The sequence below is a fragment of the Mytilus californianus genome, unplaced genomic scaffold (genome assembly GCF_021869535.1).
Source record: "Mytilus californianus isolate M0D057914Y unplaced genomic scaffold, xbMytCali1.0.p SCAF_3, whole genome shotgun sequence".
In the NCBI taxonomy this organism is placed as follows: Eukaryota; Metazoa; Mollusca; class Bivalvia; order Mytilida; family Mytilidae; genus Mytilus; species Mytilus californianus.
The window spans coordinates 91,564,805-91,584,780 of record NW_026262679.1 but is presented as its reverse complement, the minus strand read 5'-3'; the positions used below and the strand labels follow the sequence as shown (position 1 = coordinate 91,584,780).

General features: G+C 30.7%; 1 protein-coding gene and 1 long non-coding RNA gene across 4 annotated transcripts in view; both read left to right on the top strand.

The window, feature by feature from the left end:
- LOC127735408 (uncharacterized) overlaps nt 1-19,976 on the top strand; it is a 65,865-nt gene that overhangs the window by 23,939 nt on the left and 21,950 nt on the right. The gene's annotated exons all lie outside the window — the stretch shown is intronic.
- LOC127735393 (uncharacterized) overlaps nt 1-19,976 on the top strand; it is a 42,500-nt gene that overhangs the window by 4,398 nt on the left and 18,126 nt on the right. The window contains exons 1-6 of one of the 3 annotated variants that reach the window (XM_052245561.1): nt 357-586; nt 5,905-6,065; nt 6,654-6,742; nt 12,792-12,932; nt 16,870-17,062; nt 18,776-18,790. In XM_052245561.1, coding sequence (XP_052101521.1) covers nt 5,922-6,065; nt 6,654-6,742; nt 12,792-12,932; nt 16,870-17,062; nt 18,776-18,790 — 582 coding nt within the window. In that variant the 5' untranslated portion in view covers nt 357-586; nt 5,905-5,921. Of the gene's footprint in view, nt 1-356; nt 587-5,904; nt 6,066-6,653; nt 6,743-12,791; nt 12,933-16,869; nt 17,063-18,775; nt 18,791-19,976 lie in introns of those variants that run through there. The other 2 variants (XM_052245562.1, XM_052245563.1) reach the window with 2 other exon arrangements.

Here is a 19,976-nt window from a genome sequence, read left to right as displayed (position 1 = left end):
AGTAATCATGGTAATGTATTACCAGAAATGTAATATTCAAGAGAAATTTTTACCATGTATTACAGATTATATATAGATTTTTTTAATGATGAGCTTTTGATCAAAGTCTAGAAAAAGTGATCAGAATTATAAAGGTGTTACAAATCAAGAATGCTAAAATGTACATGTTTTGTAATCAGGTGACATAATATAATAAACATTACACCAGGATTCATTTGAAGGTGTGTTAAAAATGTAATTAATGATATAAAAAAAATCAACAATGGGTAAAAATGTAGAAGTTACAGTAATACTGTACATTGTTTTTCTTGTACCCAACCTTCATGTACAAGTAAACACCTCCTGCTAACCTCAAATCAACTTTGTGGTTGTGAGTCTTCCTCTGACATGATGAATAATATTGTAAATAGCATGTAGGCAGTCTGGAATTCAGATTACATAGGTGAAAACTGTAGAAAATTCTGTCCTTGTTTTTTCAAATAAATTGTCGCATACTGTGTCAGTGAAAACAAGTGTAGCTTAACCATGCATTTCTAATTTTTTTATTTTGATAAAGGATTTTATCAGATCGGTTAACATTTTAAAGGTGAGTCATACTTTTGATATTTATAATCTTATTTTGATTTTTGATTGTTATAAACATTTTCAATAATAATGTGAAGGAAATTTGCACTTAGTGGAAAGTGCTGATGAAGTAAAAATCTCCACCCTTCAATTCATTCCTTTTGACCTTCAACTTGAATTTGCCACTTTGAAGTTTTTTATGTGTGTAAGATTATAATATGATAACCTGTTTGAATATGATTTATGTGGGGGTGTTACAACATTGATTTTACATTAAAATGAGAAAAGAAACTGTAAAATGGAAGCTTAAAAACTTTTATAAGACATTCCTTTTAATACATTTTGTACATCAGTTTATCACTTATGTGATGTAAATTGAATGTGTAATTACAAATGTTTGGTAAAATGTTCTATGTACCATGTTGATGGTTTCAAATAAATTCCATTAAAGAAATTAATCACTGTACAACTGAATGAACGAATTAAGATGTAATTTTGTACATAATCCTCAAGGTAACTCCCAAGTACTTATTCAACTCTTCCATAGAACCCTGAAACAAATATTGAGGTTTATGTTAACATTGTTGCAGGATTCATTATCATCATTGTTTACATTGATAAACAACAACCCTCTCCCTTCCTTTATCCCATTTCGAGAAGACAAATTATTAAAGCAGGTGACACAGTGTATATCCAGAATTTTTTTTAGATGGGGTCTGGAGGTTTCAAGGGGTTCCATCTTTCTAAGTCAAACATGATTTAAAAGAAAGCTGAAGAAAGAATGTGTCCAACTCAAGGTCAGCACCAGAAATGATACCCATGGTCCCATCCCCAACCCCCAATGAATATTCTACATGTACTTTGTCTGAAACTAATCTTTTATTGCAAAAGTAGACAAAAAGTGTAATTGCATATTTTATACAATTACAACCTACTCATCAACATTTTTGTTTCATTGCATTTGCTGTTCGATTATCATTTTTGTGGGACTTCATTTACATGTATATCAGGACAATCAGAAACTTTCTGATCATTATGAGAAGAGTGATGCTGACTGTTGTTATGTAATATGTCTGGGTGTTATTGATTACTTCTGTAATATTTATCTGACACTAATATTAATCCCTTGATGGTCTGACCAACACAGCTAATTATATTAAAACTTGGCAGGTTACAAAATATCCATTCGTTAAATGTGATGGGCCTAAATTTCAAAGACAGAACTTGTGTGGAATATAAAGAACATGGATGGGGACAAAAAAAATCACCCCCTTACCCTTCAGTGTAGGTCTCTACATTTTCATTGTGTTAAGATCTGTACCAAAAGTGGCTTCACATTGATCTGTTAACCAGTGGTTTTAATTGAAAGGAATGTTTGCAAAACTTTGCATACTTTACTACTTGTACATGCACCCATAAAACCAGATGAAAAGTATATGTTTACATGTACTTTAAAATAATGACTGCAACAGAATTTATTTTTAGAACAGCTGTTGATTTTCTCACTGTCAGCATTCTTATTGATTATAAATCCATATGTTTTGCATCATTGCAAATTTAAACTAGTGCATTTCAGATTGTAGTAGAAGTTGAGCTTAGTTTTTATCCCCTGGCGGCAACAAAGTTTTTACAGGATAAAGTACTATAAATGTATTCATCAGTAAAATTATTTATATTTGAATATGTATTGTATTGTAGGCAGAATTACACTTTGAGACTTATGTAATATTCTTGCATCACCAAAACTTCAACATTGGTATTTTACTCTAAACAAGCATCAATATCTACATGTACATTACAAAAATCCTTGAAGTAATTATGGAAATTAAGTGTTTTATTCCTTGATTTTTCACCATGTACATTATGAAATTATGTAAAAATATGCAAGTCACGTGTGTGCACCCTATTTTTATATATGAATATTTTTTACTAATACGATAGCAATACATTGTGGATTTTTCTCCCGTTAAGTAAACTCACATAACAAATAATATATTTTTGTATAAAGTTTAGTTTTTTTAAATGCATGTATTAGATCCACCTACAGATTTAAGATTTATGAGTTTAAAAGGAATGTTTTTAGCTGCCCACACCTCTTATCACTTTATAAATACTGATACTGATATGAAAATTGATTTATATTTATAATTCTTCTGCAAATAGAGAATTTTATGGCATGTCTAGCTGTTTAAAAATACTGGATGTGGGATGTCGGTGTTGTACATGTAGATGAAGATATAGTATAGAATAAAGAATTCAAATGACATATCTAGCAGTTTTCCAAAAATATTCATTGTGGTAGATGGGGAGAAAGAAATTATATTGTCCTACATGTAATTCATTAATCATAATTATCATGAAAAGAGGATTATTGATTTTAAAGTCCAAGTTGAAAGGCCAAGCTGAGGCCAAGTGTTTGTATCAAAATTTCAATATTATCATATACATACAAAACTCATCAAACTTGGTACTGGTACATAATTTGATTCGCTCATGTACATGTACAATATCAGTCTGACCCACTTTATCTATTTTATGGATCAGAAGAGAAAGGTCCAAGCTAGGGTTCAGGTCAAAATTGTGTCAATACAGTACAGACATCATATTGGTCCATCTGCATCAAACTAAATATATCAGTACTTAATCATTGTTTTAGAGGATAATCTCTATTGACTTTCAAGATGAAAGTTGAGAACAGTGTTCTTAGTTAACAGATATGCTACATAACTTTACCAATCTTTTTATTTATAATAAAAATGTATGATACTGTCTTCCATGCACTCTCCCCATATTTCTGGAATAATCTTGATCAAGTAGGCTCTGATCATAGCAGAAGCTGGAGTATCAGGATAAAGATAAAGATAGTCATTTGTTGTTCAAATTATATGAGATTATGAAGTGCATTAATTTTAAACCACTTTTACACATTACTTCTGTGAAGGATGAATATCTTTAATAAATGATGTTTTGATATATATTACTGGCTGAACAAGATTTTTTGCTGATCAGTACTGTAGTGCATTTGTTTAATTATGAAGATCAAAGCCTTCTCTTTTAACACACACCTTTATTTTTGGATAAGCCACTGTTTTAAGTGACCTTTCTTTACGCTGTTCTATCAGTAACATGTTCAATACTACATGAGAGAGATAGTCTGTATCAAGGTTTAAACCTCCACATAGGATGCTAAATCAATCATTACTACATACTTAAGAATGTTATGAAAAATTAGCTTGTAATTTCACTGTCTGTAATGAGATTGGCTATTGTTAGACACTTCTGAGTATTCCAATGCTACTCAAATGGCTAAGAAATTTACATGGTTTGATGGAATTAATAGATCATTTTTCACTTTTGTTTATATGTTAGTAAGTTAGGCCAAGCAAAAAACATAACAGTAGCTGGATATACATGTATATAAAAAGAAAGAATGGTATTTCTGCTTTTCTCTGCTTGGTTTTGTAAATTGATATTTACTTTTATCATCCAAACCTGTTTATCAAATTTTGAAAGTAAATATGGCACATGTACTACATGTAGATGAAAATAAAACAAGTCTAATAGCTAGTGGATAAACATTTTAGGGACTTGATGCCTCCTCATTTCCATTCCTTGGTTTATTGATCAGAACCAAAGTTTTCTGCAGAGAAAAAGTGCTTATAATTAAACAATATATATAGAAACATAAATTATAACATTAAAATAAATATCAATGGGATTGAAAGTGCATTGTGAAGATCAAGGGAGGACACAGAGGGCAAGGTGGCTTCTTATGGGTAAAATTTGTGTTTGTAGTACATTTTTATGCCCCTGCCGTAACGGAGGGGCATTAAGTTTTATCCTTGTCCGTCTGTACGTCCCGAAATTGGCTGTTGTTCTCTAACTTTAGTTTGCCTCAACCAAATGTTATAAAACTTATACACAATGCTTATTACCACAAAACACAGATCAAGTTTGAATATGGGTGGCGTCACTTTTATCGTTCTTGAGTTATGTCCCTTTATAATGTTATATGCAAGCGAGGGCATCATCTGTGTCCTGTGTCCATGATTCCCCATTTATTCTGATTTATTACCTGCCTGTTCTCCCTTTTAGGCAATAGATTTTGGTAGGCCCTTTGCCACCCTTTGGACATTCTGGATCCACCAATGAAGATTGTTACATAAAAGAATATTAAAAATAACAAATATAAGAGGAACGAAAAGAGTTCCCTAAAGACTGAATGCATTAAATGATAATCTGATAGTACCCTAACCCTAACCCTAACCCTTTCTTCACAACAGACACTACCAGAAAACTTGCATGATAATGTTTTAAATTTGATCCTTTCAATTTGACAAATTCAGTTTATACTTTTTCACCTAATATTTGTTATAACTTTGGGCTAAAATCTACACAATGCTGCATTTTCATACTAAAATTTAATGTTTACTGATTGATTATGCAAGTTTAAATAGCAGTCATCCATATCACTGTTTACATTAGCATTTTTAATGGACCTTACAAACTTTTACATGAAAAGGAAGTGATTTTTAAACTTGACAAGTACTTTTATAATAGAACACTAATTAAAACTTACCTTGTTCTCTAGAAAAAAAGAATGTAGTAAGTGTCAGTACAGTGTACAAGATACAATGTACATTTTTACTCACATTTACAGCTTATTTGTCTTAGCTCATTGACACTGTACATATACACAGTACATGTAGATCTTCATTTTCTTGTCTTTTTTTAATCAGTTGTTGAATGTCAAATGGACAGTCATATCACATCTGCTTATTCTATTTTTGCACTATATTTTGAACATATTTTATTTGCAAGTAAGATTGGAAGTGTTGTATAAAAGTTTCATATATATGCTCATTATGTATTAAGATTCTGAGCCATGTCCCCTATCCTTTATCTTTTGAATGCATCTCGTTGTTGTGTTTGTGTAGTGTATTTTGTATGTATGACACAATTTGAATTTAAATGCAGTTGATTAAATTTTATGGTGTATGCATGTTGAAAATATGGTAATTTAAGTGAACCAGATGAAAGAAGATTTCATTTGCTATTTCACTGCAAGTTTCAGGTGATGACATTTTAGTTACTTTATAACCAGCTCATAAATGTGCCTGGTTTATAGTCTCTTGAACCCTGACAAATTTGATAATCAGCACAGCATGTCAGTCTGGTTTCAAGAAGGGTTCACATTCATATCACACACATTTTGCAAGCGCTCTTTTCCTGTATGTAATATTTTCCCCTAAATTATTAAACACCCTCCAATCATTCAATCAGAAGGAATATACAACACATATGTATCTGATTTAAAGATTAAATTTTATTATTTTTCAGTAATCTGAGTTATAAAGATGGCAGCCCCTAGAGATTTCAATCCTGTCAATATTCTACAACAAGGGAAACAACTCCCACCACCAATACGATCCAGATATAGAAAGTTTGATATTTACAGAGATGTTAACCAGTTTCGTTTAATTGATGAACATGCAGTTCAGGTAAAAATTTGAGCCAAAATGTATAGAAAAAGATCAATATACAGATATTTTTAACTAACTTCTTGTGTATTATTGCAATGATAATGATGGATAAAAGCTTCATTTCAGACTTTTTTTAACTCAGAGATTTAGGCATGTTTTTCTTATCATAGAAACAAGAATAAGAAAAAACTGTAAGATTTTTTGTTTTCTTTCTTTCTCTTCATGTGCCTTGCATACTTGAATTATTATTCATAGAATTTTTTGCCTATTGAAGTGTGGAATGTTCACATCTATAGTCATTTTATTCTTGAATGGTTAAATTAGTTTACATATCTACATGTTTTTGTTTCTTATTACATTAAACACATACTATTTTTTTAGGCCTTACATGATAAACATTGATTTCATTATTCTGCCTAAAAAAATCCTTCACTGTCCTCTTTGAACCTCCAAGATTTGCTAGAATACTTTAAATTTAGTTTTTGTTGAAGACCAGATACAATTCTCATTTTTGACCTTAAATAAGCATGAAATTTGCAAATTCTCCCATGAAAAATTAAAGAAACCTTGTTATCACTAAATAAATTGAATTTTTCTTTTTCACAGGTAGCCCAGACAGAACACAAAACATTCCGAGATCTTATTTGGCACTTAATACACAGTCAAAGATTCCAGTCAGACTTAGAAAAAGCAAGGTAGGACCCTCATAAACTTAATTTGGATGTATATACCTATAGTTTTATAAATTGTTTCACAATTCCAATCCTTAAATCTGAGTGTACTTTGCAATAGAATCTGATCTACACAGTTAGGAATGGAGGATATTTCAAAGTATAATACAGGAGTGAGACTAAAGTGCATTATAAAAGATGTTCTTTTCTTCTAATGGTGCGAATATTGAATTAGAATCTTGTTTTTCATTAAAAAGGTAAAATTGATCAGAAAACAAAGATTTACATTTCTGTGGCCTCATCAGTAGAATCAGATCCAAATTGTTATGATCAGCATCTTTTTATCTGATAACATGATAGAAACTTTCTCAATTTATAGTTGATTTATCAGAAAATTCTTTCTACACAATCACTGCAGTACTTATTTGTACCTGAGGTCGTAAGGCTCTCAAATTTCAAACAATGTTTAAACAATTAATAGTTTTGGAATGTATTCAGTAACTTCTGTTTTCCCCTTGAACCTAGTTTAGGCTTAGTTCTGTTGTACTAAATTGTATATACAATGTAGATCAGAAACATAAGTTCTGATAGAATTTTAATGTAAAATGACTAACTTGATTTGTAAGTCTTATAGATCTGTAATGAGGATACAAACTTAATTGGTAGGAATTCGATTGATCTTATTTAATGTTGTTGTATTTCAAGTGAAATGTTGTTCAGTCCCTAACTGCCTGTGTGGCAGCCTATATACCAGAATATTCTGTCAGTGTTCTGATTCAGGTTTATTACTTGATTATCAGATCATTATAAGTACATGTATTAGCTTTAAATATAACTGGATCCTGCCTTTATCATGCTTTATCCCAAAAAAGTCAACTTCCGAAAGACTCCCCTTATAAATAATAGGAAACTGTCAATTTGGATTTATGAAAATATCAGGGTGTTAAATAGATATCACCATCAGGCTAACACCCTGATAGGTACATGTATATCTAATACATGCACATCTTAAAATAATTTCAGTTATATTTCATAGTACAATGTAACTCTATTTTTATTTCTTCAGTGAGACAACAGAGTCGTAATAGGACTTTTTGTGTTAGCAACTGCCCATGTACCTTAGGTCATTATTTTTTATGCCCCCGCCGTAGGGGAAGGGGCATTAAGTTTCACCCTTGTCCGTCTGTCCGTACGTATGTACGTCCCAAAATTGGTTTCCGTTCTCTAACTTGAGTTTGCCTTAACCAAATATTATGAAACTTATACACAATGCTTATTACCACAAAACACAGATCAAGTTTGAATTTTGGTAGCGTCACTCTAACCGTTCTAGAGTTATGCCCCTTTATAAATGGAAAAATTGCAAAATTTTTAGTTTCCGTTCTCTAACTTGAGTTTGCCTCAACCAAATGTTATGAGACTTATACACAATGCTTATTACCACAAAATTCAAGTTTAAATTTTGGTAGCGTCACTTTAACCGTTTGAGAGTTATGCACCTTTATAAATGGAAAAATTGTAAAATTTTTAGTTTCTGTTCTCTAACTTGAGTTTGCCTCAACCAAATGTTATGAAACTTATACACAATGCTTATTACCACAAAATTAAGATCAAGTTTGAATTTTGGTGGGGTTAATTTAACCTTTCTTGAGTTATGCCCCTTTATAAATGGAAAAAAATGCAAAATTTTTAGTTTCCGTCTCTAACTTAAGTGGTCTCAACCAAATGTTATGAAACTTATACACAATGCTTCTTACCACAAAACACAGATCAAGTTGAATTTTGGTGGCGTCACTTTAATCATTATCGAGTTATGCCCCTTTATAAATCCAAAAATTGCAAAATTTTTAGTTTCTGTTCTGTAACTTAAGTTTGCCCCTACCAAACATTATGAAACCTATACACAATACTTATTCCCACAAAACTCAGATCAAGTACAAATTTGGGTAGCATCACTTTTATCGTTCTTGAGTTATGTCCCTTTATAATGTTGTATGCAAGCGGGGGCATCATCAGTGTCCATGGGGACACATTCTCCATTTATTTTTAAATGGTCAGGTCCTGCACAATCGTACTTTCGATCATGAAGGAATTATTAAGCTTGAATCTTGGTTGTTGTCTGAACAGTACATAGTTCAGGATAAGAGAGGCATTGTTGCTAAATAAAACTTATTTATCTCCTTTATATCAAGTTATTATTGAAGAGAAGAAAAGTAAAAGAAACAGATTTGCCTCAAATAGTTATTTTTCCTTGCCACAAATTTGATTTTTTTGTCGAGATACATGTACGTAATCATAATATATATGTGGTTCCAGTTCCTTCAGTGTGACATTTGAGGTGTAAAAAGACTTTTTTTGTATTAGCAACTGTCCATGTACCTTAAGGTGATCAGTTTAAAAAAAAAAAGCAGTTTTAATCATGAAGGAATGTTTAAGCTTGAATCTTAGTTGTAGTCTGATTGGTACATGGTACAGGATAAGAGAGGTGTAAGTGCAGATCCATCTCAGGTATTATCTCTAAATAAAACTGTTTAACTTCTTTATATCAACATATTATTGAAGAAAATAAACAAAATAATAAACGTATTTGCTGTGAAGAATCAGTTACTTTTCCTTGCCACAAATTTTATTTTTTCTCAAGATACATAATCATAACATAAATAGTACCTAACAGTTTGATATACAAGAAATATATGATGGTCAGTAGCCTGATACACAGGTTTGTTACCAGGATGTCTCTGAGGGGGGTCATTTGGGGTCATGATGCTCTCTTTAATAGTCATACTTCAATCTGAATCTCCACTATGATAGTCTTTATAAGTGTTTTTTTTCATGGGTAGTCTGAACCCCCTCCTGTTGACCATGGATGTGATACAGCTTTAGTCTTTGTTTGAGAATAAACCCTTAGTGCTTATCAAAAGATTACCCTTTTTTCAGTTATCTTACTATGATAGTTTCAGTCATTCAAACTTTAGAAAAGATTACAAGCTGGAAAAAAACATGTAACAAGTGCTGCACACAAATGTCATTAAAAGATTTCAGACTGTTGAATTCCTGAATTTTTTGGGAACAGATTTGCACTTAATATCTAAAGCAAAAAAGAGTACAAAAACAAGATATCCAGATAATTAATGAAGTATACATCAATGTACATGTATTGCAGAGTTCTGTGACATTGTGAATCACTTGTGCATAGGTCACTGACCTTTTAGGTTCTGTCTAATTTTGATCTATTATCCAATTATCATACATCATTTTATGATTACTTATAACTATTGGATTAGTTAGCAGGAATTTTTTCATTATGTCCATTACTTATTTCTGTGATTTATAATGTCCATCATGTTTTTTGTCTGAACTCTCTTTTTGCTGTATTAAATGTATACTAGCTAAAAATTTACCAATCTTAACCATGTTTTTACGCCCTGCCTAGAACAGTATATGGACATTATTTTTTCTTTGGGTCTGTAGTTAGGTCTGTTATTCCATTTTGTCTGTCCTGTATCAGGTTAATTTTTTCATCAAGACAATTTACCATGAAGTTGAAGTCACATCAATTTGAAACATGTACATTTGTTCATAATGTTGTTAATCATATGCCAAATTACGATTTTTACCCTGATTTCATGGTTCACTATACAAGAAAAATGATAGTGCAAATAGGGCATATGTCTTATAGACCCTTATTCTTGTTTGACTTTAGGCCAGCTTACCATTGCTTATTTCAGTGACTAAAAGATAGATATTAAATAGTTTCGAAATTTAATTGGTTTGACAAGTCATGTGCATATATGCATGAATAAAAGTAATGTTTCAAAGATCATATTAACTGCAAAAAAACTAAATTTTCGTAATACAAATGTAATCCAAAAAATATGTAGGCAGTTAAACAAAACCATAAATAAATATCCCCTATAAGCTTAAAGCTACTTTATGATAGAAGCAGATTCAAAGTATACAATTAAACCCTTGTAATTGCATTTCTATTGTATTAAGTGGTAGGGTACATTATTTTTACATTATAAGAAATGTATAATTAGCTGTCTGCATTTCTACCGTGTTGAAGGGTCCCTGAGATTGACAGAAATAGAAAAATTGGATTAAACCCAACACATGATATGATAGAAATTTGTTTCTCTGCTTAAAGAATTGCTTCTTTCTTTTTTTTACAGTGATGTGTCAAAAAATTCTTGAAATGTAATTAAATTCTGCTCTTGTACATTTCTCACAAATTATGTGTCTGACTAACATATACAAAGGTGTAGGTGTTAAGCAGTATTAGTTGTACATATCTTAAGATGTAATTCACAGATTTGAAGATAACAGAAGATTTTGTAATGTTAGCCAATGGCTATGTTGCTACATGGCTTTTCAAAGCTGATCACTACATGTAAATGTTTTTTGTTTGCATTGAACTCTTTGCATCTACACTTGACATCTTTTGAATGATTCATTTATGTATTTAAAAGCAAGTCATTGTTTGTGAAATACAAGTCAATTTTTGATAAACTGTAAAATTTTGAATTTCAGGCCTAGGTTGAAATTTGATCTGAAAGTTCAGCTTGTCCTTAGGTCTTAATATATTTTAAAAACCCATATATCATATACATTATATATATATAAATTTCATTAAAAAATGTCGCCATGACTACAAAAAAGGTATATTAAGGATTACTAAAATTATGTTGGAAAAATTTGTACCACAATTTTTATGTGTTGCATGAATCAGTTAAATAAAAAGTTCATGAATGAATACTTGTATATTATTTTGTTCACTTATAATTCGGGATGCTAACTGATATTTTTATGCACAGATAGTTTTGTACCTGTATGATGTACCTTTTGCAGTTTTTATACAGGTGTATGTTATCTTTTAAATAAACTTTGATGGGATTAGTTCTCCTCCACTGTACAATAATAAAATAGATACTGCTGTTACACTAAGTTATTTCCTATTGTGAAATTGATTACTGTACAGGAGTTATAAAAGAGTTCAAGGTCATGGTAGACTTTCACTGTATATAGATTAGCTCGAAAGTTTTGTTTATGCAGTAAATTTTCACTATTATGGCCTAAAGATTTTAAAATAATTTATATAGTATTTCATTATTTAAAGCAGGCCTCAATAAAAGATACGTAAGGGGGGACACCTTGTCATATTTTTGCTATGCTCTTACTATGTTAATAGTGGGCATTATGTTTTCCAGTCTGTGCGTCTGACTGTCCGTTAGACAGTCCATTCATTCATTCCGTATCAGGTTTTACATTTGGTTTAAGATACACTGTAGTTTACCACAAAGTTCTGGTCACATTAAGTTAAAGGTCAGTACTTATATTCATTTTGATGTAAGCTTTTTAGAATATATTGACCCAGGTTTTGGATCTCAAGAAATTGAACCAAACTCACCTGTACTTTCCAGTGCATTAACTTTGGTTAATTATATAAGTTTACCCAAGATTTCGAATCAATTATGTTTACACTTACTTAGTTTGGTATTTGGTTTTCCAAGTGAGAAGAGAGTAAGGCAACTTTGAAAAATCTTGTGCCCATCAATAAAAACCTTTAAATTATCAGGTAAAAATAAACAAGGTGGCTTTAGTTAAATGTAGATGAATATTGAAAATTATGTAAACTTTCTGCAAAAAGTCTAGGTGAACAGTTCTCTACCAAATGAGGGGTTCCTTACCTACATTCCTTATTTCACAATAAAAGTGTTCATATCATTTTGACATCTTTAGACAGTTTTAAACAATAGTTTACCATGCAATGCCGTGAAAGGCCTGGACATGCACAAAGTAATTTCTTGTTTACATAGATTGAGTAGATTTTTAAATGTTTGTCTTACTAAGTTGAAAAATATGTTCTGTTGTATAGTAGAGATTGTTATGTACACCAGTGTGTCAACTTTAAAAAATAAATTAGCTTCACTTTTATATGAAGTCATTTAAATAATCGTCTGTTTTCAATAAAATGCCATCGCAGATAACATACATAGTAAACCATATTAGTCCCCTATTATCATTTAAATTCCTTTAATGTTCTAATTTTAAATTGATATTTATTCTGTTTCAGAGCAATCTTCAGATGGATGACATCTCGTAATATGTACACAATCAGTTTCCAGGATGTCCAAAAAGGTTCTCCAGAGGAGGTGTTGGTTTCGTTTAAAAACAAGAAGGGCACATATGCTAGAATCTTTGAAACATTCTGCGGGTAAATGTTTTGAATGATAGGGTTTAGTAAAGAAAGATTTTAAGGACTGATCTTATTGGCATTGATAAAATCCTTGTTTTTGGAATTAGTCATTTCTCCAAAATATATTCAAAAACAAAAAGAATCTATTAAATGCTGAAACTACTAAAATTCACAAACAAATATATATGTCCTTGAAAGGGTGTGTGCAACAAAGATACAAATACAGTCAAACTTGTAGTACAGGTTATACAGGATGTGCGTTATAATACATGGTAGTAGTTGTATTATTTTCCTGTCATATATTTCACACATTTTAACATACGAATTATTTTGTGGTCTGTGAATGTAAAGTTGCACAGGTGAAATACATGTATCATTTGATTAGGTATTTTACCATTATGACATTTACATCACATTTGAAGTATTTAGTCAATCATATGGATTTCTCATATAACCTTTAATATACATTATTTAAAATGTGTGATGCTTTGCAAATATTACCTGGTGTTGATGGCAGATATTTGTAGTCACTGTTGAATTTATTCAAAACTTTTTTAGACTGGGCAATTTAGAGAGTGACACTTAACTGTTGTTGAAGACTGTTAGGTAACCTCTTAATGTCATTTCAGCTCACCTGGGCCAGAGGGCCAATTGAGCTTTTCTCATCACTTGGCGTCTGGCGTTTGTCTGTCGTCGTCCGTCATCGTTAACTTATATAAAAATCTTCTCCTCTGAAACTCCTTGATCAAATAAAATTAAACTTGGCCACAATCATCATTTGGGTATGAATTTAAAAAAACATGTCCGATCATCCTGCCTGCCAACCAATATGGCCGACTTGGCTAAAAATAGAACATAGGGGTAAAATGCAAGTTTTGTCTATTATTTTGAAAACCTTTGTAAATAGAGAAAATCTGACAGGAGCAAAATGTTAACAATGTTGAGCTCTACCAATTGTTTATATACGTCAAAATTGTCAGATGACTTCTTATAGGAATTATTGCCCTAAAATGACAAATTTTAGCATTTTTTTTCATTATTTCATCATATCTTGAAAACTATAATAGATAGAGAGAAACTTTGAATGGAAAAATGATCAGCAAGACAAGTTCTACAAATAAGTCTAACATGGTCAAAATCGTCAGTAGACTCCTTATTAAAGTTATTGCCCTTTTATGATGATTTTTACCAATTTTTTGCAGTTTTGCCTTATATCTTAAAAAAATTATAATACATAGATAAAAAATTAAATAAGCCGACAAGATCTACATTAAAGACAACCTGAAGGAAATTGTCCGATGACTCCTTATTGGAGTTATTGCCCTTTAATGACGATTTTTATCATTTTTTTTGCATTTTGCCTTTTATGATTTACATCTCAAAAAATGATCAGCAAGGCAAGATCTACTAACAAGTTAAATTTTGCCGATATAGTAAGAAGACTGTCACTCTTTATAGGAGAATTTTCCTTAAATGAGGATTTTTTTTTACCCTCTTGTGATTTGAGCAAAAACTAAAGAACATAGAGAGAAACTAAACAGATTAAATGATCATCAATGCAAGATCATCAAAACAGATTTTTTGTCATGAATTCTATTCTCGTCTACAATGTTGCAAAGTGTCCTTTGTTGAATATGCATATAGACCAAGGTGAACGACACAGGCTCTTTAGAGCCTCTGGTTTTTCTTTGGCTGTTCTGTTGCTTTCCCTTTGATATTTACCCCATATTCACATTTTGCTGTTAAAAAAGTATTAAAGAATTACAAAAATACATTGAATTTTGCATGCAGATGCTGCAATCAATATACTGTTTCATTAATATTTTTACGATTTTTATTTGTTTAATATCAGAAATATTTCAGTTGTTACATATCATTGTAAAAAGTGTAGGTGTTAAATGAAAACAGATCTAGTTTGTCAATCATTATCATGATAAGTTTATATAACTGTAGATCACAGATTAGATTAAACATTTTCCTAAGATTGTGAACTCAGTATAAACTTTATGCTTAACATGATTTGATGGAGTAGAAATAAGTAAGATTTGACAAAGCTTTTCCAGCATTTTGTTGTTATTTGTGGTAAACCAATAATATACAACATCACATGATACATGTTATATAACAAAGGAGGAAGTGGATTTATTTGTAAGGCAAATATTCATTTACCAATACCTGAATAATAAATCATGTTTATAGTCCTCAAACACTGAAACTCACAACTCAATATTGATGTAATTGTTTTTCAATTTGGATCAGTGTAACACCTTAAATGTCTAAAAGAAAAAGCAGTTCCACAAAAATTTCAGGACTATCTATTACTGCATCTTACATAAATAATTTTTTCCCTTTTAATTCAATTGTGATTCCTGAATTTTATAGTAAACAGTTGGGAAAGCTAAAAGTGACAATGCCACTGATTATCATAAAAGATAAATTTATTGATTTGATGATAGGTTATACTTTAAGGGCTGGGTGGAAGTACAATGTATACACAATAAAAAGGATTTATCTGTATTGTTTCCTTGGAAACCCCTCTCAATAATCCTCTGTCCATTTTGTAAAGTGTTTGCTTTAGTTATTACTTCCATTTTCTGAAGAGAGAATTATAAATAGGAATATTTATTATCTTTAGTTGTTAAAAGAAAGAGAAGAAAATACTTTTTTTTGTATAATTTAAATTTTTTTACTAATTAACTTTTCAGTGATTAGCCTACTTAAGTGATCTGACTTAACAAACCTTGAGATAGCCTTTAAAAAAGATGTATATTATAGAACCCAAAAAAGTGATTTGATACCAGGAGATTATTGTGATATTTCATCCTGATATGGACAGATATCCATTTCTTTAAGATTACAATATTGATTAATTATGATCTAGAAGTATAACTGCTCTTCCTCTATACCCAAGGATGATTGAGGTGACATTTCATTTGGAAGCTATGTTGTTCAGATGTAAATATTCTTGCTTGTAGTTTTGTTTCTGACTGAACATTAGCTGATGCTATCTGATATTAGATTATCAAATTAGATCTTCCAATTTATTTATTTATCTGTCCATCAAACCTACAACTCAATAAGCAATAACACTGTACCTGTTAACTGCCTGAGTTATTTCTTCTCACTGGTTAATTAACGGGGAAAAGTTGATCATAAACAGGCTCTAGGGAATACATACACCTTTAACTGACAATTCTTTAACACTTAATATTTATTTTAAGCTCATTAGTAAATTTTCCCCTGCAAGTAATATAAATGACTATAATTTATTTGAATAATGGCCTGTTGTAGTAAAGTACAAATTGAAGATAATAATAAAGAAAAACAAAACAGAATTACAAAAAAATCAAATGCAAAATACAAGATATTTATTTTCTAAATTAAGTCCCAAGAGGGGACATATACACCTAAGAAATATGATCCTTCACAAAATGTTTACATTACATTCATCTTAGATATAGAGTCAGATATAAAAATAAGGAGATGTGGTATGATTGCTAATGAGACAACTGTCTACCAGAGTTCAAATGACGGGAGATTAATAGGTTATTATATTTTAAAAAGTATAGGGGTTGCTTCTCCATAGATATGGCAAATGTCCTCTTTCTTAATTTTTATTATTGTTGTTTTAATTTTTTTCCTTTTGATTATTAATTTTTCTGGAAAATGTGTATACATGTACTGGTATTAGGCCATGAAGGTGCAACAGGTATCAAAGAACGATGGTCTAGGATTGTAACGTTGACTTAAAACCTCTCACAAAACTCTTTGTACTTGATACAGAGAAACAGCAAACAATACATTCAGCCCAAAAACAACAAAAAACCAAACCTAAACACAAAATATACCTTTAAGTTTTGAAGGGTTATAGCATGGAAGTTTCAATCCTTTGATCTGATAATTTTAAAAAGTTCTTTGTTTACACCAGTTTAATTGATTTATTGTTTATTCATAGGTATTCTGGTGTATACTGTGCTGTTCTGACAGGTTTTGCGAAAGGTCTTGACTACCGCCCAGGAGATAATTTCAAGGGAAGCGAGTACAATCACAGCTGGAATGCAGTCTACATTGATGACAATTGGTACCTGGTTGACTCTCACTGGGCTACCAGATATCTCATTTCAGAGAAAAATAACCCAGAAAATTTGGTTTGTATTAGTTGAGAAATTTTGTCAAAGCTAGAAAATCATTTTCATTGTTTTATTTGTTTGCCTGCATTGCTAAAGAATCATTTACCAAAGATATTAAACATCATATTGTAAATTCCTCTTGATTGTAAATAGATATTTTTAAATTGAGTAAAAAACATTTTTCTTATAAAATTATTGTAATTAACTTTTTGCAACAAAAATGTAATGCCAAAGTGGTAAGGGAGATAATTCATGTAAAACTAAGTAAAATGTATCCATCATTTTTTTTTTTTAATATCTGTATTATTTTCAGTTAATTGCATTGATGCACAATGTATTTTCTTTAGCAAATTTACAGTTTGGTAATTTTGATTTTGTTTTCTCTCAGAATCCCTACAAACATATCCATTATACAGATGCTTTCACAATTCATTGCACTGTTAATGGCAGAACACCATATACCCGACAGACACAAACACAATATTCACAAATAATTTTATGATTAAGCTTTATGTAATTTAGATTAAATTAAAAACTCCAAGAAAAACAATATCTATATGAAAATGTAATTATTTGGAAAAAAACCTCCTACTTGGAACAACACACAGTCTTAATACAATACCATCTCACACATTTAGCACAGCTTATTATTTAGATTTTAGGTATGGCTTCTTTTCTTTTTTTAGATCATTATTTTGCTGAATTGAGGGTTGTATTATGATACTTTGAGATCATTTTTTTTTATATCAAAGGGGACAGGGCATGATAAAGAACTTATTTATTTGATAATTATCTTTTAAAGTGTTCTTTCTTTAAGTGCTCATTTGTAAGTTTTATGATTCATAACCGTTTACAAATTATTATTACCCAGTAGTTATCCTTCTGATATGTTTGATGAAAGCACTTTACCAACACTCAATTGTGTTGAACAGTTGTACATTATGTATGTTGGTTTCAAGCCGGTAAAGTAAATTACTTAGTTACAGAATTTAAATAATCAAGGTGGTCCAGGGCTGTAACTAGAATTAATAGAATCTAAATGCAGTTTTATAATGTTGTTTTAAAATTATCATAAAAATACAAAATTTACTTATTTTATAAGGCTTACAAAAGAGGAATAACTATTATGTGAAAAGAAAGACAACTATACAAGCAGGATTTAAAATAACATCAAAAGAGGTTTACTTTCATAGAGGATTTTCATAAATAAAAAAATGAAATCACCCATCTTGTTTTCTTGCAACACAGCAAAATAGGTAAAACAGAAGAATCTTCTTCCTCTTTCATCTCAAATTTTCTAAATAAATTTCTTAAATAATAAAAAAAAAACCCCAAGCATTTTAGTTTGAAGTTTCAATAAAAATTCATATTTATGATTTGAGCCAACACAAATTGTAGATACCTGAACCACCTAACGAAACAGTTGTTTTATCATTTAGAGTAAGAATATTACTCTTGTCCTTGTGCTTCTTAACAATTTGTTTTTTAGTGAAGAAACAGAAAACAATATTTTTTTTTTAACTATATGTTTTTTAGTATTGTTCTTTTATCAACATCTTTCAGCGTGGTCGCAAAACGGTAAAAGTGCTTGAATAATTTATTTTTTTGTACCAGTTATTTTTAATTTGCCTGTATTATTTTCTCGATTGGTTCATATGAATTGTTTGGTTTGAAATGCCCTTGTTTTGATTTGTCCATTTCCATTATTTGATTTGCCCATGCTAATTTTAGGGCCGTCGAGTCCAGGTAAGTTTTAGCCTTGACAACTAGGTCACATTTTATACCTGAATGAAATCTTTGGAAAAATTGTTTATTTTCCATGTTCCAAGCAAATTATGTTTTGCATGCCTTGATTGCATCTCATTCATCATAATAAAATCCTGTTCAGAGTTTGTCATGAAGTAGTTCAGTAGTATATTAACTCTTAACAAAGTAGGGAAGAGATCTAAAAGTTTGGACATGTTGGAAAGTTTTGTTTTAAGACATAGAAATACAGTTATACCTTAGTTGCTTGTATTTGATTGGACGTAAAATAACAGATAAGTTCTTTTTCTAATGCTAAAAATTGAACATATTGAATTGGACAACTAAGAAATGTCAAGTGTAAGGTTAAGGAAAGGGTGTCCTGAGAAGGAACATAAGATATACTAATGTAAGTACCAGCGTTACCACATGCACTAGACATACAGATATTGCATTTGTAATGGGTGATTGAACATGGTTCGAATTGGGTTTTTCTTCCTTGAAGAACTGCAAATAACTCAAATGTGAAATATCCTGTCAACACTGAGATTTGAGTTGGAACCCCACATGTGGCGGGTGTGTCAGACTTCAGTCTTAATTGACTAGGATTTCAGTTTTCCTGCTAAGGGTTGTGGATGTGTCCAGGCACTCCATCTTCCTCCACCAATAAAAACTTGACTGCCACGATATAACCAACAGTGTTGAAAGTGGTGTTAAACACCATCAATCAATCAATCAAATGTGAAATATGTTCCATTTACTATTGCAATGCATTTAATGTATGACTGATAAATCAGATACAAGTATAACATGTCACATCTCTGGACTTCTCTAATATGATAAGGTAATACTTGTAACACGGAAATATGTTAATTTTATACTGACTGTATTTCTATGTCATTCAACTTCCAACCTGAACGTCTGAACCAAATACATGACAACAGCATGAGTATAAGGGTTTAATCATTATATCAGTCCAATTCTTCTGTGGTGTCGCAGGACAAAAATTATAAGCCTTTACTGAAGTCTTTCATATATTCTCATCTAAATAACATTTTTAATATGTACTTGAATGTAATGTCTTCACAAGGTAAAAACTGAAAAGTAATATCTTATTGTAACACTGTGTATCATTGGTCTTTCTATTAATACATTCTTACTACCCAAATTCTAAATCGTCATTGAGGTC